The sequence below is a fragment of the Cygnus atratus genome, chromosome Z (assembly GCF_013377495.2).
Source record: "Cygnus atratus isolate AKBS03 ecotype Queensland, Australia chromosome Z, CAtr_DNAZoo_HiC_assembly, whole genome shotgun sequence".
NCBI classification, from domain to species: Eukaryota; Metazoa; Chordata; class Aves; order Anseriformes; family Anatidae; genus Cygnus; species Cygnus atratus.
The window spans coordinates 84102566-84126600 of record NC_066396.1 but is presented as its reverse complement, the minus strand read 5'-3'; the positions used below and the strand labels follow the sequence as shown (position 1 = coordinate 84126600).

Below are 24035 nucleotides of genomic sequence, written 5' to 3'. Positions count from 1 at the left end.
TATACCATTTGTAACAACATTTCCTACTTAAACTCATCTGATCTTTTTGCATCGGAGAAAAAGAACAAAATAAAATTGGAAATTATATTTCTCTATTTTTGCTACTTTAAGAAGATTATTTAAATGCAAGAAGCTTATTATTCTGCAAATTCACTTCATCTAGTTTTCTGGTGCATTTCAATCCATTGATATTTTGGTCCAGAATAGAATGCAGCTAAACTTACTAGCACTGATATTTCATTAGCAGTCCCTGGTATTAACAACTTAGCACAACTGTGGTTTTTGAATTTTTTAAATTGTTTTTTATATTTAAATTTAAGGAAAAAATGTCTCTCTTCACAGATACTCCATCTGAAATGTTTTATATTTAACATGTGCATATTTGGAAATACCTTACCTAAATGTAAGGATTTTGCTGTAAACTAAACTAAATTGATGAATTTTGTTTAATTAAATATGTTTGTAGATATAAAATGCATAGAGATAACAATGGTTTCAGGAAAGATACCATGGAAGTTTATTTCAAAGTTCTACACTTATACTACGGTTTGTATAAATATTATAGAAAGTGCTCTGTTTGTATCTCCTAATAACTATGTGTTCAGAAAAAAAATACATTTTCAGAAAACTCAGAGTTAAAATATAAATGATTAAGTATCATATCTTTTAGGTGGGCTGTAAGAAGCGACATTCCCATCTTTTTTTCTGTTATCTTTTTCAGACATTCCATTCTCAGTTTTACAGGGTGAAAAGAACCTCAGGTTCTGAATTAAAAACATACTCTTAAATCTCGGATGGTTCTGTACTTACTACCTCCAAACTATCTTGCACTTTTCTTCTACCCTCTGTGATGTGAGGCATCTAGTACACAATACATTTTGTGTGAATCACAGAGAGAAGCTGTATTACTGAAACAGCTGATTTTAATTATTGTGATAACACAAAATACCACTGAAAATATTGTATTATTTTTTTTACCTGTTTGACTATATACAAAGTATACTCAAAAATAAAGGACTAACTGTATTTTTATTTTTAACATAAAAATTGTACTTCATTGCTTCAACTAAAGAGATGAAAAACAAGGTGTATAATAAGAAAGATTTGTAGAGTTAACATGCTTGGACATCATAATTTTCATGTTTTCCTGATTAGTACTAAGCACGCAATTTAAAAATAAATCAACTTGATAGCTGAATATGGAGGTTCAACATTGACCAGTATGCTAGTTCGATTAACGACATCATTAATCAACTATTTTCAACCATAAGCAATGGTAGTATTTCTGTTCAGACCACCCATCCTAATTTTGGACAGTTAACCACATTGGCACTGGATGGTAATGAGAACTTCAAATTTTAATTATGAAGGCAGGATATGAGAGTCTGAAACGGATTCCTTGATGTCATTTTGATTTTTCTTCCTTTCTCTTCCTTTTTTTTTTTTTTTTTTTTTAAGAGAATTGTTTGAACAGACTCTGATTCTTCAATCATTGCATATAGAATTGTATCCTATATAGTGTTTTGTTTAATTAATAAACCTCAAAATTACAATAATTACATTTTGGAGAAAAAATGTAAAAAATTTATTAACATAACAAATTTCACATTCAGAATGGATTAACATTTTCTCTTCTTCTCTTCATCCTTGTATTATTTGCACTTAGAAATAATTTTCATGTTTTCATAATTATTAGTAAGTACGCCATTTAAAAATAAATTAGCTAACTTGATATAACAAAACAGCTATCTGCTTCCAGTACAACTATTTAGATCTTCGTTACTTCCCAGTCTGATTTACCCTGAAAACTTCTGAGGGGTCTACTTTGGTCAGTCACATAGATACAAAGGCAGAAGACGGATTCTAATCAGGATGACGGTAACATTTAATGCTACTATAAGTAAGACCATAAGTCAGTGATCCTATTTTACTTTTCCTTTGAATTTCAAGTGTCACAATCAAATTTAAAACCAGCATAATCACCCCAGAGAAGATCAATTATAAAGAATTGCTTACCTCTGTTGGTTAGCCTTAAAAACATAAAACCCCATGATGTTATTACAGCAAATTTCCCACTTTTCTAAGTTACTTAAGGCATAGTTTTTGAATACCTGTACTGTGCTAATACCACTGTGAGTAATAAAGATTTGCATGGGAATACATACAATTTCCACAGCAAGGACAGTTAGGTTTTTGTTATTTGACACCAGGGCATCTAAGTAACTGTACTGTGCGAACAAGGTACTGTTGACGTTATAACCCACCTATGCTGAGAAGTTATTGTGTTTCCACTGCATTCTATAAGTTCTCACAGAAACTACAGAAAAAGAAAGCTACATCAGAATTAGTTGTTGTTCTTACAGCAGTATAATTTCTGAACTAGTGACAACAATTTCTGGTGTATTTCTCATTTTTGTCATATTTTTTAAGCAAACATTCTCTCCATAAGATACTACTTGAGATGGTCACATATGAACATGAACTCAAATGTTCTCGGTTATCAGTTCTCAGAGCAAAAACAAACATATTTGCTGATTTAAAGAAAAATAAAAGTTTCAATGAAGCTATCCTTAGAAATCAAACAATTTTAAGCCTTTTTTTTTTTTTTTTTTAACAGCACTGTAATTAAAGTAAGAATAGAAAATCTGTATTTTGGGAAGAATTCAGTTCCTGCTTGCTCCTATAGCCTTTAAGCTTCACAAAGCAACTGAAGTTTTGTCAAGCTTTGAAATACTGAAATATAAATGAAAAGGAGGGAGGACGATGACTTTGACGGTGCATTCTCTTTGATGATGCATGTGGAATACTAAACAAGTTAACTGAGTAGGTTTTACGTTAAATAAATACACTAAAAATAAGAAATTTGCAGGCTTAAAAATAGTTATCAACTTAAGAACTTTAATTTATAAAAAGTCATTCTGATTCCAAGGGTGGTCTTATTTATCTGTCTATATGCATATACTCTTACACTCAGGTCCAGTGATTGTACTATTGCTGTATCCTAACTTTTTCACACTGCAACAAAATACTTAACAGCTAGCTGCCACACTTTCTTAGTCTGCATTTATTTCCTTTTTCAGTGCTAAAACAACATGAGCTGAAAACAAGATAGTTTCATTTTTTCCCCCAGTTTGATATAATTGTGTTTTACGTCATCAAGTAGCTGAAATGTTTTCATGTGCTCTTTTAATTGAGTCCAGTGAAGAATGATTCTCAAACATGTATTTCCATACAAGAAGTATTTTTCAGCTTTTGTCCTTTAGAGATGGATATGTGCCCTAATAAAATTATATCACTAATGTACAACATAAAGCTGTCATTTGTATTTAAAACTATATTACATTTTTAACATGGAGTCCAAGATAAATAACTAATGTGTAAACTTCTCAGTGAAGACCTCCAGGAAAGTGAGATTAACTGAAGCTTGCCAAAAACTGTCTTTATGCTATTTTACTGCTTTCTGAAGTTGGTAACTTGGTAACAACCATTTGAAATGCAGGCAGTTTTTAAGGTGAAGAGTAAATACTTGGTTCAGAATTGTCTATCAGCAATGCTGCTTCTATCTTAGAAACTTGAGAACAACACTGGCAACAATAATACACACAGGACGCAGCTCTAGAAACATGTCCTTTGAGTCTTCCACAAATGTAATCAGTGAAAAAATATTACAAGGAGAGAAAAAAATCATAATGAACCCCTCAGATGAGAAACTAATTGGTACAAAGTACACAATGGCTTACATTTAATCCTGTTAATAGTCACGCTGAAAGAGAAGCAAAAGACTTGCTTTTCAGCCATCTCTGGCCGAGTGGGCTAAAAGAACAGCATGAGTAACCCTGACATTGACCCTGGCCCAGCGAGTTTAACCAACTCCGTCCAGTCTGGGGAGACCCCCATGGCTGCCCTGTCAGGGGTGGGCTCGCCCCGTGTCAGACAGCCTCTGTGCATAGCAGGTGCGCTCCAGCGCCTTTGCCTATAAAATGACGCCCCAGCTGCAGCACTGGCTGCCCAAAATTCGGGAAGCCAGCACCTCTGTGGTGCAGGCGAAGCTGCCTGGGTAGCTGCAGGTCCCAGGCAGGACGGCAGGGAAGGCCGCTGGTGTGTGAAGGCGCAGGCCACAGGGCCGCGGCATGCCCAGCGCTGCAGCACTGGCTGCGGCAAGGCCTGCACGCCCACAGCTGGCCACACTCGAGAGACATTTCTGCTAACGACCGAGCTGGCTCTTCCCCATCTGCCCCTTCAGAGCTTACTCACCTTGCTTAAAACGTTCTGATTTTGTTTTTAAAAGCTACGAGTCTAAGCCATAATGAAATCACTCAGTTTTTAGAGAAACTGCAGGTAAAACAGTGTCCATTCCACCTACTATTCTAGCCTACAAGGCTACTGCTCAAAACAAACAACAAAACACCAAACCACATATGGATCCATTTTTGACACAAAGATATAGCACAATCACTAAAATATTTTAAACTTTTTGCTAGAAATTCAAAATATTCCAACCTACTTTTTTTTTTTTAAGAGTAGATTAAAAAAAGTAAGATACAAATGTACAAACAGATGCACTGCCACCTTAAAAATGAAAGCCAGCATGGACATACTTAACAAAACACAAAGAAAAAACTTTCTTCACTAGCAACTCACTAAAAGAAACAACCACAGAACAACTTGTGCAGGGAGATGTACAAAGTACACTACAAATGCCAGCTGAATTGTCCCTCTGCTGTGACTGTTGATACTCATATTCTAATCATTTGCTTCCTTAAATGTCTACTCTTCTTTGCTATTTTGAATTTCATGATAAAATAAAATTATTACCATTAAAAATCCAATGAGAAAATCCCTCTGCAAGGCTGTACTTCTAGTAAACTTCCACTTAGTTTTAGTTCTAGAAGTATCAGCAGTGCAAATAAAATAAGGAGGAAATTTTATATGCCCCAAAAGTAAGAGTCTGGGAACAATTCTATTTTATGGTGGGCTATCACACTTGGAAGCCTACCACACAGAATTCAGTTATCTCCATAAAGACTGGAAATACTGCTTCCCATCTCAGAGATATTTTAAAATATTAGTGAAATCTGTATTCAAAGTTACTGACTTATTTCACTTTGGTTTTCTAAAGTTACACAGCAGATATTCCACACGAACACAATGAAAATGGAAAAGGTGAAGCTTAACATACAAATCGATAAATATGCATACAAATAAAGACGTATATATGTTTACATGTGTGTACATTTTTACATATACGTATAGACATACTTTAGGCAATCCCGAATCTGAGTTACGCAGAACACAGCAGCAGAGCCGCATTTCATGAGAGTTGTTCTGAGCCCACCGCTGTTATGGGGGGGAGGGGGAAATCCCCAGACCTTGGAAACACAAGTTTTAAATGTACAAGATACATGGTTATCAGTTTACTGGCTTACCTTCACAGCAGTATCTAGACTGGGAAGTAAGTGCAATGTTAAAGCAATTACTGTCACCACAGAGGCTGTAAAGCACCAAGTGCTTCACAGCCTCTGCTTTAAAATAGCAGAGAAAACTCTATAGTGTCTCACCATGCACAGTTTCAAAAAGAGACCGAAAAAAGCATCTGGCAGTCAGTCTTTCTCTCTCTCTTCCCCCACACCGTCCCCATCCGTTCCCCCCTCCTACCCCCGCTGCACCTCTCACTCTGCTGGTGCTGTGCGGGGTGGGTTTTTTGTGTGAGCACTTTTTTTTTTAAAGGAGTTGATGGAGAAATATTTATAAACTATTCAGCATGCCAGACGAGGACTTTGTTGTTCCTCATGTTTCAGGACTCCAAGTGAAGAAAAGCATGCCACAACAGCCCATGCAACAAGATCAACAACAAAGTGCAACTAAATCTGTCCACATCAAAGAATAATTTTGTCTGTCACAAAGACATGACATATGTAATGAGGTTTTCTTAGTGTCTGCAAGTGTCTGCCATCACCTACACTTTTCAAAAGTAATCAAAAGGATGAAAACCAACAAAGTACCAAACCTGATATTGTACAAGGACAGAACAGTAATTCTCAGAATTAACGCCAAGCTGGTTACAAAACAATTTCTACAACCATTTGAAATGCATGTTTCATATTATTTTCTATAATGTGTGGTGATAGCTTTACTGTTCCTGTAACATAAGGCATACAACACCATACTCACTACAAGACCAGCTAAATAGACAATGCATTTTTTTTCTTACTTCTAACAATGTCTTTACATCCCAATACATATTCAAGACACTTAGCACTGTTGCAAAAGTGCAAAAGGAGAGCCATTAGGAAGGATATTAAAAGAAAAACAAAAATAAACACCACTATACAAAGTGAGAAACGAGAAAAGGCTCAGCCCTGCAGACTTGGAACATTCCCAGTGCTAAAAAAATTCATACACAAGGAAAAAGCTTAAAGTTAAATTCAGCAACTGCAAAAAGTTTGCATATTAATCAGAAATTACACTCTTAACTGGAAACTGAGTATGGAAGTGGAACAGTGGACTGTCCATACAAAACTTCTGAGACACTCTCCATCTGCAATTTCTCTTCTCAACATAGGAGAGGTGAGCTTGCCTGTCACCTCCGAATGCTACCTTCTCTAAAACAGACAGGGCTTCTGCTACTTCACTGGCACATCAGAAGAGTAGACATTACTCAGTGTGGAAAGTTTCCTGGGAAACCCAGGATATTTTGAGTAAACTGAGCATCAGGCAACTGGACAGGGTCTGGTCAAAAAAAAAAAAAAAAAAAAAAAAATCAAAAAAGCAGTTTCTGTATAGATTTGAGGAGTTACTTCGATTTACACCTGGAGATCAGAAACTGTTATAGTACTGTGAGAGGGGAAACAAGAAGCCAATTAAGAAAGTGAAAGAAAGCTCAGGACTGCATTCATGGTAAAATACACCAGGTTGTCGGCTCACTGCTGATGAGTGACACAATATGTGCACCTGCATATAGAGAGTCCTTGTCTGTGGATGCACAATTCCTGCCTAGTAAATGTTGTTGGAAGAGTGTCATTACATATGTAATACAGTAAAAAAAAATACAGTATTTGTAAGCATACTCCAAATATCAGTTATATACATTAACAGAGCATAAAGATAAGCATTACAGTCATCCCAGGATGAGTTAGCTTGTGCTACAATGACTCAAAAGTACAGAAATACAATATTCTAACAATTTACTTCCCATCTCCTCCAGATTAAAAAACAAAGGAACCACTGAATATAACTGTCACAAAATTAATGGTGATTATGATGGTATCAAAGTTCAAGTTTTCCTTGCTTTTTAGTAGAAACCTACAATATTATCTAGAACACAGCATGTATGCCTATCTTAACAACATGGTAGCTCAACACACTTGCAGTTTAGACCTTCACAGTGAATCTCATTCATATCAGAAAGACACAGATTGAGTAAAGAAACCTCACGCTCTCCAGAAACATGCCAATTATTGTCAAAGGGCTCACAAAATTAAATCTTTGCCCCCTTATAAACTCCCGTGAACATCAATTTTGCCCACAGCTTTGAAGCCCAAACCTAGTTTCACTACGTGTTTCTATAAACAGGAAGACACACAATAAACCATTAGCATTTAACCATTTTATTTCTTCTACCAATCTTTAGATTTTATCGTTTTAAAAATTCATCAATATAAACCTTTTTTCCCCCCCCCCGTGCTCATTCTATGCCCATATTTGCATGCTTTAGATCCCACCATAGGCCAACTCAAACTTCACTTTTTCCCTTTGTAAATCCTTCAGTCCTATATCTTCGGTATATTGTTCATTACCTCTGAATTACTTGCATTTTTCAATTACTTAACAATTTTAAACTTCTCCTTTAAAAGGACTGAATCAATTCCCCAGCTGTCTTCAAAAGCTCAATTGCAATATGAGGGTTTTTCCCCACCTGTAAGAAATTCAAACAAATAGTGACAAGGAAGAAAGATCAAACTGATGACAGAAGGGGGAAAACAAAACAAAACAAAACAAAACACCCTTATAACAATCAACAGAACAGGAAAAAAAAAGAGAGAGAGGGGAAAAAAAAGTGAAAAAGTCACCCAGAATATATGACCATGTAAGCATGGGCACTCTTGCAGAAAACCTAGTCAGCAATCCAAAGCCATGGGAAATTTAAATTACAGCTAAGGTCCACAATAGGCAGAGAAATCTGTACAGATAAAAGGGCCTGCTAAAGTTGCAGGTATACTTAATCTAGACATTTACAGATTTACAAAGGAACATTATTAGTTTTATTACTTTTTTTAAAATAATCAAGAGATTCGTGTGTATCGATATTACATGGTAAAGAAGATTAAGTTTTTCTCTTTAATCAAAACATCCATATGCATGTGCTGTATCTTCCAAACTGTAGGTGGATTCCCACTGCTTATTACAGCTTCAGGGTGCATTCTGTTACAGTAACTCTCGCACAAAGAACTCCTACTACATTTAAGTTATGTTAAGGGTGTAGCAAACAAAAGCGAGAAGAAAACCCTCCAAACTACACGAAAAGCGTCCGCATTCAGTGGGGCCCAGTTCTGAAGAAAGCAAGTTCATAAAGGATTTTAGTAATACTCGAGCACGCAAACAAAAACTGAATTTGGTGACATCAATGTTAAATTCAGCCGGTGTGATCTAGCACAATTCTGTACACTTATCCTATTTAGTGAAAACAAGCATGTAGTCACAAACTGTCACTGCACACTTATAACTTCATATGGGAGGAAGCACAAGACTTTATACACAGGCAGTGCTGCCACGGCAAAAGGCATCTTTGCAATACCACCAGCATAGGCACACGCAACCTCAAGAGGAAGACGATGGACATCCATGCTTTCCATCGGGTTCAGAAACCTCCTGAGGACTCAGCGATGCAGGCTGTCCTGGCAGGGACGTGGCATGCCGCGGCAGCCAGCAGATCTAAGTCCAGGTGGAGCCACGCTGCAAGGGGAGGGAAGCATGCTCGTGCTCGCACTCTGCGCCAACTGCTTCTCGCCGCTGAGAAAAATAAGACTCACGATAGGCTGTTTTCGAATGAAAATTTCTCATTGAGACATGGGGTGCTTTGTTTTCTGTCAGATGATCCCCTCCAACTGCCTAGTCTTTGGTGGCTAAAGTCTCTCCACTGAGAAGACTGTCTGCTTGAGGTGGCGTTCAAATCTTACTCAGGGCTGCAGTGAACCCTTAAAAATGGGAAGCGGAGCAGACGTTAACACGGCCCACGGCTACTGAACTACAGCACCTAGCAAGCCTAGAACTCTCAAGAAAAGACTAAGTCAGCATGCAGTTTACAAAAGAAGCACATGTAATTACCAAGAAATAAACTCTTACTTCTGTTCTTCCTGTCATTGGAATTTGTACACAAGCCACACTAACGAGTCTTACTGCTGTTAAGACATGCAGCACATAGTTAGGTATTATTAATGAAAATATTTTAATTGCTTAGCCAATTTTCACCAAAACATAATTTTTAATTTTGAAAGCAACTTTTGCTGACATTTCACATACCAATTCCACAGCTTGGGCATCCAAAAATGCAGGAAACCATGGCTCTTTAAGAAGTTTTTATATGGCCTAACAATATTAAAATTTTTAAAAAGTAAGTTGGTCTTATATATATCAAGATTCTAGCACAAAACCATACTATATGTTGCAAAGGTCAAATGTTCAAAACTTGTTGCCAAAGGGAAATTAAAGAAAAAAGCATAATTTACCATACATTTTTGTCACTTCTGAAATAATCTTACAGTTTTTTTTTTCCTGTTTAAAAATACACTAAGGGATTTGAGTAACAGCAGTGAGAAAAAAGTACAGATGCGGTATAATTTTTTAATACTCTCTGTAGTACCATGCAGAGGTAAAAAAAAAAAAAGAATAGTCACACATCTAGAAGAAAACACTTAAAACACTGATAGCAAACAAAGGATATTTCTGTTTTGAGCATGGCTGATAAAGATAAAAGAATAAGCTAAATTAATCTGAGATTCCTATTTCCATTTTGACTTCATAAGCAGCAGTTGCTCAGTCTTACTCCTCCTTACATTACTTTGTAGGGAAGGACTAAAATAAAAGCATTCCAAATTCTTTTTTGTTATTATTATTTAGATGTCCTTTTTTTTTTTTTTATGGTTTCATTCACTAAGTGTTCAGGCTCCATTAAAAAAATAAAAATAATAATTTCATTTTTACAGTTTCATTGACTAAATGAGAGATTTTATTACCATGGATAAAAATCAGTGCTTAGAAAGATTTCCAGACCCAGTAAACACGATGGAAAGGGATGGAAAATGGAAAGATGAAAAAACTGCTTTGGAAACACTAGCTTGTGCTTTATTTTATGGTCATGACTTCCTTTCGTACAGGACAGTTTTACAAGACAGTAGGAGCAAAATTAGATAGAAAATTCCACACCCCAAATAAAATAATATATTCCTTAGTTACTCTTTCCTTTTTGTAACTACTTTCAACAGAGAAGCTGAAAAAACTTGTATTTTACCATATGCTAGATGTCAATCTGTCAGAAAACACATATATTGCTTCATATATTGACAGATTTGATAAACAGATTAAAACCACAACCTATAAACTTCAGCAGACTTTTGTACTTTCTGTTCTTAGTCTTCCGTCCTTCACTTCTCACCAAAGCTAAACTATATGAAGTAAAGCATTTATGTAGTCACAAAATAAAATACTGGAATAAATGCACAGAATGTTACCCGTAGCACAGAGTCCCTTTTTTGTCCCAGTGCTGGTGTGCTCAAATTAAACGGGTACAATACATGAATAAAGACTTGAGTCAGACACCTAGTCTGAGAGCAGCTGCTGGAAGAGAAGTACAACCATGTGCTGGGTCCCCAGGCAGCATCTCTGCCATGCAGGACACATGCGCATCAGTCAAACTGTCTCATATTGTGCCAATGCCTCAAGATATTATTTTAAAACGGCCAAAGCTGCTAATAAAGCTCCAGAGTTTCTAACAAAGTTTTCAATCTGCTGACCAATGACCACAAAGAGCATCTGACCACAATGCTCTGTACTAAGAAGTGGTGTCCAGTGTTTGTTACTTGTAAGAGCAGCCTTTAGTGTTATGCAGTATTACGCTCTTTTGAAAGCCTATGGTGTTAAAAAAAAATCAGAGCAGAGAAGAAAACATTCCCTCTCTAGAAGCCCGTAAGAGTTTTTCTATAGAGTTTTACAAACACTTTGGTTTCAAAAACAACCATATGAACTAAACTCCACAAATTTGCATAGCACAGAGTGCTAAAGAGTTAGCCCCTCCTCTCCAAGAAACGTACTGTAAAGGGTGGGTGAAGGATAAAACACGAAAAAGTAACTTGTTTTCTGTACCCCTTAGTGGCCAGACATTTGTGCTGTAGTTTTTTCCAAATGCCATAAGGGGGAGGAAAAAGAAAAGAAAAACAAAAAGCAGAGATAAGGACTGCAGCTATACATGGAAGAAGAAATTTTTTTTTTTTTAAAAAAAAAGCTTTTAATGAAGGAAGGGATGAAAGACTTCCAGCTACAGGAATTAACATTCTTATAATATATACTCTTAGTGCAAATGCAGAAAAGAACTAGGAGGGGAGAACCCTCCTTCAAAGACCTGGAAACTTTCCTAAACTAAAAATTAACTCCGTGCATTTGGTATAATTTGTACACTTTCCTGTGGACTCCAGGATGATCAAAGTCTAGACCTAAATTTGCTGAACTACCATTTTTAAAGTGCACAATTAAGAAGGGAGGGCCCTTTTTGCAAAGCAAACAGCAGCAGCAGCGTGTACTTTTCTCAACGTTATACAAGAAAATATACAGAGATGACCAGGTGGGTGCAAGCAGTAAGTCAGGAGTGAAGTTGCTGTCTTTGAAGTTGGTCTGGTGTGTGTAATTGGAGTGTTCCCTTCACTTCCAAACTGCATGTAATCTCAACTCAGAAAAATACAGTCAGAGTAAGATAGACCCAAATCACTACAGACACACTAAGTACCTTGCTCCTGCCCCCTGGTATTTCTCCATATGAAAAAAAAAAAAAAAAGCTAGCACCCATCTTCATATCTTAAATAATAAAGGGTTGGCAATGAGATACATTTGCTGAGAAAAGAGCAGATGCATGACAAAAAGTTGCATTTCACAGAAATACGGGGACAAATACAGTTTTGGTTACCATGGTACTAGATGAGCAAAAATAAAATTGTGAAAAGCATATAAAGCCTTTTAAAAAGGAAAAAGGGCAGAAAGGGGAGGAAAAGTTTTCATCTGATTTTAACAGCACTGTTTGTGGACCAGCCAGAACTTTCAAAATATTAACTGAAGACAAAAAAGGTCAGTTGAATCTCAAGTTACAATCAAGGAACCAGAGCTCACTTTGCCAAAGCAAAAGACCATCTCTTTCTGTTACAGCAGAAGGTGACTGAAGCTACAATGCTACATAGGGAGAAGACTTATCTGTTGGAGGAATTGAGAAACCATGTTAGTTGTTTATAAAGAATTTTAAATATAACAAGGCTGTTAGACTAGAGCAAGACAGGAAAGTAAGAAGTAGGGAGATAAAGAGAATATGCAGATAGGCTTAACTCCTCTCCTCAAGCAGTTACTTCTGACTGTGGTGGACCCTCAGCATCTCTGTTCCAGGTACTCAGACAGGAAAACAAACTGACACCAGTGGCTACTCTCATAGTCTGAGAATTGTTCACATTTCAGTTCCTTTTTTAATATGAAGCAAACTGGACACTACCTATACCACAACGCTACCACAGGAGATCTGTCCCATTCACATGGCCATATGCATTTTCTGCAGAGAAGGTAAAAGGCAAGGTTTCAGCAGTCGCTACATTCCACACCCCATCTGTATGGATACAACAGTTCTCAAAATAGTGATTTACATACCGTGTAGTCACCTAAATATTTGGTCTTGTTCTTCAAAAACCCTGAAAACAGAACTGTGAATACATCTCAAAATAATTCAAATGAATTATCAGAGAATATCTTTGAGAGAATAATTTGCGAATAAATATTTTAAATTACTTTCTTTCTTTGGTTTTAAGTTTTTTATGTTTAAGTTTCAGCAAAGAAATCCTTTACAGCCTGTAAAATTTGAGAGATGATGCTGTGTAAAGTTTGATAACCACATTACCATTACTTTACATTAAGATTTATAGCTCTTGTTCCCTAACGTTATTTTGATGCTGTTGCAGCTTTTCATTAGGTATACAAATACATACAACACAGATATTTCAAACCTGTCTTTACATCCCCATCACTGTGTATGTTGCAAACAGAACAGCTGAATGAAACTTTTCTGCACTGGAGCTACTTGAATAGCATTCACTGAAATTTCAGACACAGTTGAGAAACTTGGGATGAGGCTGGAGTTCAGCTCCACAGTATCTTTCACACCTCAGACTGTGTACTTATGCCAGGGCTCAGCACCAGAGCCACTCTGTTCTAGGCACTTCACACAGGTTTAAACATGTCAGCATTAACTTGGTCAAAATCAGAAGCAACATGCAAATATTAAGACTTTCTGCAAAGTAAAACATATGTAGAAAGTATAAAGTTTAAATGAAAACAAAGATGTGTGCATAAAACCAGACCTTGTTACCAAGCTGCCCTCTGTGGCTGATAGAAGTTCTGCATGCCTCAAACCTCCAAGCATGAGGTTACTGTTGGTAACGCCATCACTGATGTGAGGCAAGATGCAAGAAGGGGTTGTGAAGAAGTTCTGAAGCTGCTTTGAGAATAAAAATCAGAGTATGTGAAGAACAGTAATATTTATAAGCTACTTGTGTGACTATGATTTCCAATCCAAGCACCTCAAAAAATATTTACATCTCCTAAATTAAATGAAACAATTCTAATTCTGAAGATTATGACAAGTTTAAATAGCACAGGATAATTCTCCTTCCATTATCTGCTTTGAATTTGGATTGCTTATTGTCAAAACTAAGAACATGAACAGGAAACATATTACTACATTTGTTATAAAAGCATGCCATAACTTAGCAAAACTGTCTCCTGATATTAACCTTGCATATTGATCTTCAAAAGCCTCCCTCAAGTTAGCACCGGCACACCTTTGTTAGAACATCACAAAGAATGAAACCACAAATGTTCACGTTATACATAGTAAGCATAGTCATTCCAATAAACTAATTGCACAACGTTTCCAAAATTTATATATACAATTATAAAACATGCTTAAAGTCTCAAACACTGTTTAAACATTTTTCTGTCTTCTTTTTCTTTGGGTAATCTTCAGTGCTACCATCAGCAATTTTGGTATGTGAACCAAGGAAATACACAGGCTAAACTGAGTAAAAGAAGCCTCACTCCAAGTCATTTGCCTGCCTAGTAGTAATGAGAAAAATATAAGCTAACCAGAAAATGCAGTAACTATGCTATATACAAACTGCATTTCTATTACAGCAGTTAACAAATGGCCCCAGACATTTGATCCCAAACAGGTAGAGTAATTTAAAAAAACACAAACGTAAACCAATTAGCTTTAGTTTTAAGCAATACAAAAATATAAAAAGAAATATATAAATGAAATATAGCAACTTTGAGACAATTCTTAGTAAATGCATATTAGAATCATTCAAAAAGATTTTTAGGGAGAAAAAGTTACATGCATTATAAATGTAATGTGGCTGTCTGGGGTTCTGGCATGGTAACTGTATGTTCTGCCACTCTTCTGGCACTGCACTGGGAACATGGAAGGCCGTTCTTAAATCTCTGAAGCTCATTAATCAACCATCCGAGATTGAGTACGCACTACGGTCTATTTAGCAGCACACTAGGATAACTATGCAAAACCATACACGAGAAAAACTCTAAGAGAAAAGTTATTAAATGTTTACAGGCAAGAAACACATTTTAGCAGAAAAGAAGAAATAATTTCTCAATTTCCCTTCTCAAACAGGTTAGTACCGACATATGATCAACACCATTATTTATAGAGCCATTCTGACAAAAAACTTTACTAGTATCAACCTACAGACTAGCACAACAGAACATTTAATTTCTCCTCATTTACACATGCTTCGAATAAAATTCTGATACACATTTATATATATATATATATATACATATAAAAACATGAAAGAAAATCTAGCTGAGGTCCCCACTGCTGCAGCTTATCTGGTTAGTCTTACTGCTGAATAAGCATTTCTTCAGATAGTGTTTTTGACTGTCAGGGGATGCTATTTCTGGAAATGATCTTTGTGCTTCAGAAAACTGGTGGACAAGAAAAAAGCATAGATGATTGTCGAACAAGAATTTTTAGTTGCTGGTGCAACTAAGGGTATCTATTTCTTGGAAAAATTGAAATATACTAACGATGTTCTAAGAACCACACAAGTGACTATTACAAACATGCATCTAAAATTTGTTGTATTAGCCACTGCATTTACTCATTTTCTATAGTAACTTAGAAAAATATTTTACAAAATACCAAAATGTTAGATGTTAATCTTAGTGGTTGTGAATCTCTCTGAATTATCCAACACAGAATCCACATAAGAAGTTGCGGTAAATTTTAGAGAAAGAACCCAAATTGCCCTGGACTCTCAAAGGACTGGTTATGTGATCTGCTTGCTTCTTGGGAAGGAAGAATCAGTTTAGGTCTTCCTTTTCATTCCTTCCCACCTCCTGTTACAGTTTATCCCCTTCTTCAGTTGTAATTTCTTCAGTCTAGCAGCATACAGCATATACTTGAAAAGCTTTTGTTTCCCCACAACTGAGGGGCAATGAGGCAAGGCAGACAGGGGTCAGATGGACAGAAATCTCATCAGACAAAAAGAGGAATAACTCTGCTTTCTGGGTTGTAAGCACTACTTATTTTCCTGCCCTGCAGTATTTTTCTTCAAACTTCTTGTTGTTATGCAATTTTATGTCTTTTTGTGTTTTTCTTTTGTTTTAGAATAAACCGTTTACTTACTTCGTTTACAATAAACCATTTTATTTCCTTTTTATCTCACACCACACACAAACTTTCTACACTATTAGAACTACAAAATATACAGTAACATTTGAAAGTTCACAACAAGGATCACTGATATTGCTTCTAAATTTCTACCAAAAAAATGCTGTTTTCACAGCACCTTACAAAGCACACTTACACATGACGCTACTGAAATAATGATGGTATCAGTGCCTACTTCCTTCATCATGGTTGTTTTCCATCATTGCACACTCCAATTTGATTTCTGTTTATCTTTCTTTAAAAGCATTAGAACATTTTGCAACATCTTTTTTCAAAGATCAGTATCACTGCAGACAAATCCCTTCGCATACAGAACATCAAACAAGTGATTAAAAAAATTACTAACCTTCGTTGACTGGAGTTCCACAGCCTTCAAGGTTCAAAATTATATCTTCATCTTTGTCATCTGCACTGCATCCCAAAAGCATCCAACTCTCGACATCATCACTTTCAGATATCATGCTGTCCTCCTCCTCGTTTGAGCTATCATCTATTACCATCACCTCTTGGATGGCATGAGTTCCAACAGAACAGACTGAGGTAAGCTTTCCCCTAGCACTTTTCCTTTGCCTTGGAATTTCTGTGTCTGATCCAGCAGGATACAGGGTATCACATTCAGCAGCTGTGGCATGATTTGGTATGGAAGATCCCAGATGGGTGGGTACTTTACCTTGAGCTAGAGAGCTTGTTGACTTCTTTGCCTTGCTTTTGTAAACACTCTCTTCATCTGGTGTATCAGACAAGACAATGACCTCAGAGCCATCGGAAACCTGAACATCATAGTTGGGCAATTCAATGACGTCCTTGTCTTCATGCAGCGTCTCGGTTAGAGCTGAACTCTGACCTTCGACCCCTGCAACATCAGCTTCTTCAATCACTTCCACTGTGCTGATTTCACCAAGATTTTGGGAATAGTGGATCTGGCTGTAGAGATGAAATTCCACCTCACTATCGACACTCTGCTCACTGGATGACTCCTCATGATAAAGATCATCTTCATACACTTCACTGTCATCTGTGTCTTCATATCCATAAAACATTCTGGAAAACGAATAGTCTGTATCCACAAAAAACATGAAAGGTTATATTAGTATGCTCATGAACGTATATCCCAAAATACGTTTCAAATGACAACTTTGGTCTTTCTGAAATTGCTAGGGTCAGTCATACTGCTCTGCAATACGGAAGAGTGAGCAGACTTAACAGCTACAAGAATCAATGCTCAAAACAATTAACAGCAGAAGCTACTTAAGGGTGCATTTTGTTTAACCTTACCAAATACATTAACCTCAACCACTTTGGCTTCTGAAAGCTGTGGAAACTCTCAGGCACCAAATCTCCTCTCTATCCTTGGTTCAAAAACAAGGTTCCTGTGTGGATCGGGAGACAAATGAGTGTAAGTCTTGATTGTCCCACCAACCAGTATTAATGCCACATACTTTGCAAACCGTATTACTAAATAATGTCTTATATACGCATGCTCCCTGAAAGAAAGGGAAGCAACACTCAGTGGTATTTCAAAGAAGTAACTTGAAACATATCTACCTCTGGGCTGCAAGGTCACCTGACCTGGCACTTCATTATTTAACCCTAGGACAAGAATTATTAGCGTGATGGTACAGAAGCACACACATATATTCTGAACAAGCTCAAGTCTGAAGGTAGCAAAAAAAAAAAAAAAAAAAAAAAGAGGTATAATAAAGGTGAGTATATAAATCTGCAGTCATCAAACTAACAAGTCACATGGTCCTATCAGGACTTACAAGCTGAGTTATGATGCCACAAAGATGCAGCTACAATGCACTTAGACATGAGGAAGGCACACCTGCAAACAGTATCTGCCCAGCTCAACATTAGCCACATCTCTATACTCCTCCCAGCTGTGCAACAGTTATCTGCAACTTTTATTGGCCTCTCTGGTGGATCTAGGATTAAGGCCCAACTTCCCCTTTCTTGTTAACCACTTGTTAAAAATATAAGCTGTAAGAGCTGAATGATGGACAAAGCGCACCCTCAGCAAGTTTTCAGATGATGCAGAACTGTGAGGAGTGCAGCAGATGGTTGTACTGTCGCTCAGGGCTACCTCAGTGTGCTGGAGAAATGGGAAGAGAGGATCCTCATGAAGTTCAACAAAGGTAAATATAAAGTCAGGCACCTGGGAAGGATAGAGTCTTGGGGCCAACTGCAAAAACAAGATGGCAGAAAAGGACTAGAGAGCGGAATAAGTTGACCATGAGTCAAAACACTTTTGTGACAAACAGCATGCTGGGCTCTTGAAGAATGTCAACAGCAAGTGGAGGGAGGTGATTTCTGGGTGGTCTTGTGTAGAGACGGGGGCTGGACTCAATGATCCTTGTGGCTCCCTTCCAACTTGAGATATTCAATGATGCTGTGACCCTTCTGCTCTACTCAGCACTCACAAGACCATATCTGGAGTCCTGTGCACAGCTCTGGGCTCTCCCATAACAGAAAAATAAGGACATGTTGCCGTGAGTATAGCAACTAAGATGATTAAGGGACAGAAGAATCTGTCACACAAGGAGAGGCTGTTAGAGCTGGGACTGTTCACGCTGGAGAATGGAAGGCTCAGAGGATCTTATTGATGTACGTAAGGACCTGATGGAAGACTAAAGAAGACCAACCCAGATTCTTCCAAGTAGTGTCCAACAACATGATAAGAGACAATGGGCACAATTTAAAATACAGGAGATTCCACTGAAACATATGAGAAAACTTTTTAACTGTTGCCCACAAAGGCTGTGGAGTCTCCACCCTTGACTAAATTCAAAACCCATCTGGACATTGCCCTGAGCAAACTGCTCTAGGTTACGCAGCTTTGAGTCAAGGCAGTTGGACTAGATAATCTCAAGAAGTTCCTTCCGACTTCATCTATTCTCTGATCCTAACCAAACTGCGAGTATTTATAAATAAAGAGTTCACTACATACTGATGAGCCAGGCCTAACATTTGAAGGTATTCTGAAGTTACTTTGTCTAACTCATGGGCTTCATAATTTCATTTACATGCCCATATCACACATTGAGAAGAAACAAAATACTTTCTCTGGAAAGTCTATCTTTCTGTGTTATATATAGTCCTACAGAAGCCAACCAGATTTGTAGGCATGAAAAACTGCCAGACAGAGATCAATTTTATGGTTGTTGAAGTGGAATGTTATTAAGTTTTCTGTATGCTTATTGTCTGTACGTGTACAGACATAAAAGTATAAAAACTTAGATTTGCTAGTCCCAGACTTAAGTAATTTGCATGATGACTTTATTCAAAGAACCTAAAGGCTCTTATTATTGCAGCTTTCAGTGAACATGTCACAGGAGTCCCTCTCTGATAGATTTGTATTCATCTATATTTTTGTTACATTGGAAGTCAAAGTGAAGAGGAACACATTTTTTTCCACAAACATAAACAAGACACTGCTGCAAAAGCAGGAAAATACAATTCTTATGGAAAACCCATGTGTTCTCCCCTCTTCTGCTTGGACTTCAAGTAGATCAGCATACATTTTTCAATCTCACTTGCACAGCTAAGGAAGTCACTGTGGTGATCACTTGCTGAGATCACATCCAAACAGCATCAGAACCCTACCCTCTCACTGTTATGTGGGATCACCCTTTCAAATAGGGCTAGACCTGCTCCAGTCCACAGGACAAGAGCAAAAGAAGATCCAGCTCTAATCAAGCAAAGTTACAACAGTAATTAGCAATTAGAGGAAGTGAGAAAAAAGACTTTCAGTAATGCAGGAAATCAAAGAATCCCCATGAAACACACTGCAATCTTAGTGATACTCAAAAAGACAACTTAATTCAAACACTTTTTGCTTCTACTCCTGTCACCTGCTGGATAAAGTTACACAAGGTAAGTACCCACATGGCATAGCTGAAAGAACACATCTGAACAAGACTTTTGGATCTGAAGTGTCGAAGAACACCCATGTATCTGACTTATAAACACTTCATAATGGAGACAAGAGTAACAAGAGGCAGCACTGCACTACACTTACTGTGATCTATCCTCTCTAGACTACAGAAATTTGGACCAGTTGATGGCTCCTCTTCCTCTCAGGTCCATGCAGGAATTGGAACAATGAAGGGATCTTTGTCTTGCTCACTCAGCACGTGCATCAGGCCACTGAGAAATGAGAAACGTCAAATATCAGCATCAGAAAATGGTGTGAAGATACCTACTTCTACCTTTCACTGTTGTAGGATTCTGACAACAGCTGTGCCCTACCACTTCACCACAGCATGAGAAATATGTCTCAAGCATAATCAAAGCAGACAAACACTGCCTCCAGGAAACAGAAAAGGAGCTCGACAGAAAGTTTCGATGTTTATCAGAATGTCAAAATAAAGCAGTCTTTTACTTACAATGGACAATAGTCTAAACATTTTTGCTGCCAGCTAGACTATAACAAAGACATCCCTCACGTCTGAATGTTAAAAAAGTAAATTAATCCACATAAATTAATCCCACACGGGGTAGCTAATGTTATAGTTAATACAAACTGCGGAGAGCAAAACACACTAACACATCGTTCTTTCAAACTGGACTGCCATAATTTTTAAAAACAAAGCAAACAAACAAAAAAATCAACTTCCAGCCCTGTGCCACAGGAGAACCCCACCCCTTCATCAACAAAAATCCTACTGCTACCTAAACACACTGCAGAGCTTTCCTCAGAGGTGTCTGACTGCCCCTGTGATAGGCCTTAAGTCAGAACTTCAAGTAAAGGGCTACCAATGTAAAAACCAAAACCAAACAAAAACCAAAACCCAAACACAAGAAAACCACAGATATCTGAATTTCTTTTAAACATCCCTGAACAAAACTCTGTATGGCTGTACCTGGAAATACCTGGGGGGCAGGGGGCATTTTCCTGAAACATTTGCAAAGACTGCTTGCCAGCACTTTCTGTTTAGCTCATTAAAACAAACAAACTAACAAACAAGAATCCTCACTTTGTAAAGTAACAAAAGTTGGCAGCTGTACAGCCACAGTCAGAAAGGAAATGCTGATGGTGACTTGCAGGCAGGGAGAAGGAGCACAAGCAAGTTAATCAGAAGCCCCAAAGCAACTTTAAAGTTGCATGCAGGAAACTACTTCCTCAGCCAAAGTTTCAAAGCAGTTTGGAACATTGAGCCGTAACATGAGCACAGAAGGTGCTCTGATTGTGTGCCAGCAAGATGCCCGCGCCAGACCTTCCCATGCCACTGATGCTTCACCTGCCTTGTGTCTCCCTACCATCTCCTCTCATCTGCTTAATTCCTTTCGCTACTCTTACTTCAACTCCAGCAAACTTTCACAGCTCACACAGTAACTTTCTTCTCTTTTCCTCTTGTCATTTCAAATACACATTCTGCTTAACTTCAAATATCAAGACTTTTTAGAAACAAACAAATAACTAAAATCACTAAAAGAAGAATGTCATCCTTTGGTGTTGTAAAAGCAGCTTTTCAGACAAGCGCACTATCCCCATCAAACACCATCAGTGAATTCCAGTATTTCCTTATTTTACTTGCTCTCTGCTTAATCTTTGCAGTACTATCAAATCCAACATTTCTATGACAAAGGCCGTGTTGAAAATACAGCAACAAATGTATTATTTCCTCACCTAGGGAGCGAAGATATGGCATATGTCTATAATCAGCCTCCCTGTTACAGACAGGAATGATGATAAAAATGGAAAAGAAAATCTTTCACGGAAATTACCAAAAACATCCTAAAATCACATGTATCTACCAGAAGAGAAGTTCGGACATCAGAACGGTAGCAGACATCAACAGTCTGTACAGTTTCATATAGACTGGACCTTTGTTTTCCATTTTCTATTTAGCCGTATTTCTGATACGTAAACTGAGTAGTACTTCAGACTGTTAAGATATGGCACATGTACAACTGACATGAAATTGCTAAAGAACTTAGATGTTCAGATACAGTTAAATGAAATCTTTCATTTCAATGGCTATAAGTGGTATAGAACTAGCACACCTCTTCTTCATTTGATGTAAGTGATCAAAATTATTAGCAACAGCAAAATGGAAATCACATCTTTGTTCCTCTTGCTACCCTACAAAGTTATGCGATTGTCAAATCTAAACATCTTGAAAAATAACAATCTAACAACATATGGTTATCATCAGAGCACGTCAGGAGACTTTTTTTCCTTCACCTGTATTGTGTCTCTGTACTGAACACTGTGCAGTTCTTGTCTGGGCATAACGGAATAACCAAGGTGCACTCAAAGCAGGTGAGAAATGGCTTTGTTTTGTCACCTGAAGTGACACGCGCAGCCTTTGGACACCCAGAGAAGCTCCCTGAAAGGACACGCTCAATGTAGAGCAAGAATGTAGTCACAGCAAAACGTTTCAAAGCAGCTGTATCCACCTAAATTCTGTGGCAGCCATCTACAACAATTTTCTTAACGTAAACCCTGAGAAGGGCTGAGAGTAGCTGTTGCTTGAGTTACAAATAGGCAACGGAAAGGCAGAGAGCATCAAAAAAAGCTAATCTAATGGCTACACCTGCTATTGGTTATTTTTAGGTAAACTTTGTCAGTAGTTTCTTGTGAGGGTAACTGACATTGCTCAGTGCTGAGATAAAAAAAATGCATTCTTGTGATGTCGACTTGTGCTTGACAGTACGTTTCCCTACTGTCACTTGTTTAAATATAGCACAAATAATTCCAGAAGAGAGACCAAGGCTTTGGAGAATAAGTTATTCTAGTGACAAGCTATACCTTCAGGAGATCACAGGAGTGGATCTTCTACATCCCAAACCTGGAAAATTACAAAACACTTAAAGTTTACACCAAGCCTTCCGGCAGAGGTTTCCCTCCAACCATTTTCAGAACCGTGTCTCAGGGTAACTGCACCAACATCCCCAGGTTAACTCTCCGCCTTCCCTCGGCCCAGGGACGCACGCAACCTGGCGGCGCTGACACGGCCGCGCCACACTACAAGACACGGCTCGCACGCACCGGGCCGGGCCGCGGGGGAGGGCTCACACCGGCGCACGGCCGCGGGCGAGCAGCGCGGCCCGGGCGGCGCGGAGGTGCCGGCCCGCCCCCCCGGAGCCCCCGAAGGCTCGGGAGGCACGCCGCGGGCACGGCAGCCCCTCACAGCACCGGCGCGACCGGTGCCCGGCTGCCGCCAGGCCAGGGCCGAGCAGGGACACGGCGGGGGCGGCGGGCACGGCCGCGAGGCACGGCGGCTCCGTAGGCAGGGCGCGGGCACCGCCCGGGGCAGCGCTCGGCCCCTCTGCGCCCCGCGGGAGACCGGCACGGGGCGGCACGGCACAGGCGGCCTGAGTCCGCCGGGGGGCACCGGCGCGGCACGGCACGGATCCGCCCGCACCTCGCCGCGCAGGGCCCGGGCGGGGCCCGCCGGGGGCGCGGGGCCGGGGGTGCCGGGGAGGGGCCGGGGCCGCTCGGGTACTCACTGCCGGCCGCACCGGGACGCGACGAGCCGGAAGTGGAGGCGCCGCGCCCCGCCCGCCGGCCGCGTGCTTCCGACCCCGCCCCCCCCGAGGCCCCGCCCCGAGGCCCGAGGCCCCGCCCCGAGGCCCGAGGCCCCGCCCGTCGCCGTGCCGCCGCCGGCGGACCCGGCGTTGAGGGGCGGGGTGGGGGAGAGGCAGGTGCTGCGCCTCGCGCGTGCGGCTCACGGGCAGCGCCCCGCCGGGACTCGCCTTCCCAGGGGTGCAGGCCGAAGGGCTCCCCACGCGGCTTACTGAAGACCCATAAAAATGCCTGTTAATAAAATCTTCTAAGGCACTGACACCTTGACGTGTGACCCAAAAGTTGCCCCTGTTGTAAACGTGCATTTCAGAAACAACGGTCACTTACAGAAACCCTCGGTGATGCCCGGGTACCCATCCGGAATCTGCTAGAAACTTCAATATACTTCATTATTGTTGTGTTTTGATTTCTAGTTCAGGTACTTACAGTGGAAAGGAAGAGCAAGTCATTTTCACATAAACAATAACTAATTCCTCAGTGCTCTGCGGACTTTTCTGTAGCTGCCTATATCCT

General features: G+C 39.1%; 1 protein-coding gene across 3 annotated transcripts in view; it reads right to left on the bottom strand.

Moving 5' to 3' along the window:
• Positions 1–23518, bottom strand: part of ZCCHC7 (zinc finger CCHC-type containing 7) — a 116976-nt gene extending 93458 nt beyond the window's left edge. The window contains exons 1-4 of one of the 3 annotated variants that reach the window (XM_035567617.2): positions 23447–23518; positions 22746–22785; positions 20010–20137; positions 16338–17048 (exon numbers count right to left, since the gene is read on the bottom strand). In XM_035567617.2, the coding sequence (XP_035423510.1) occupies positions 16338–17031 (694 nt within the window). In that variant the 5' untranslated portion in view covers positions 17032–17048; positions 20010–20137; positions 22746–22785; positions 23447–23518. The remainder of the gene's footprint in view (positions 1–16337; positions 17049–20009; positions 20138–22745; positions 22786–23446) is intronic. The other 2 variants (XM_050716569.1, XM_050716568.1) reach the window with 2 other exon arrangements.
• Between the last annotated feature and the right edge of the window lie 517 nt (positions 23519–24035).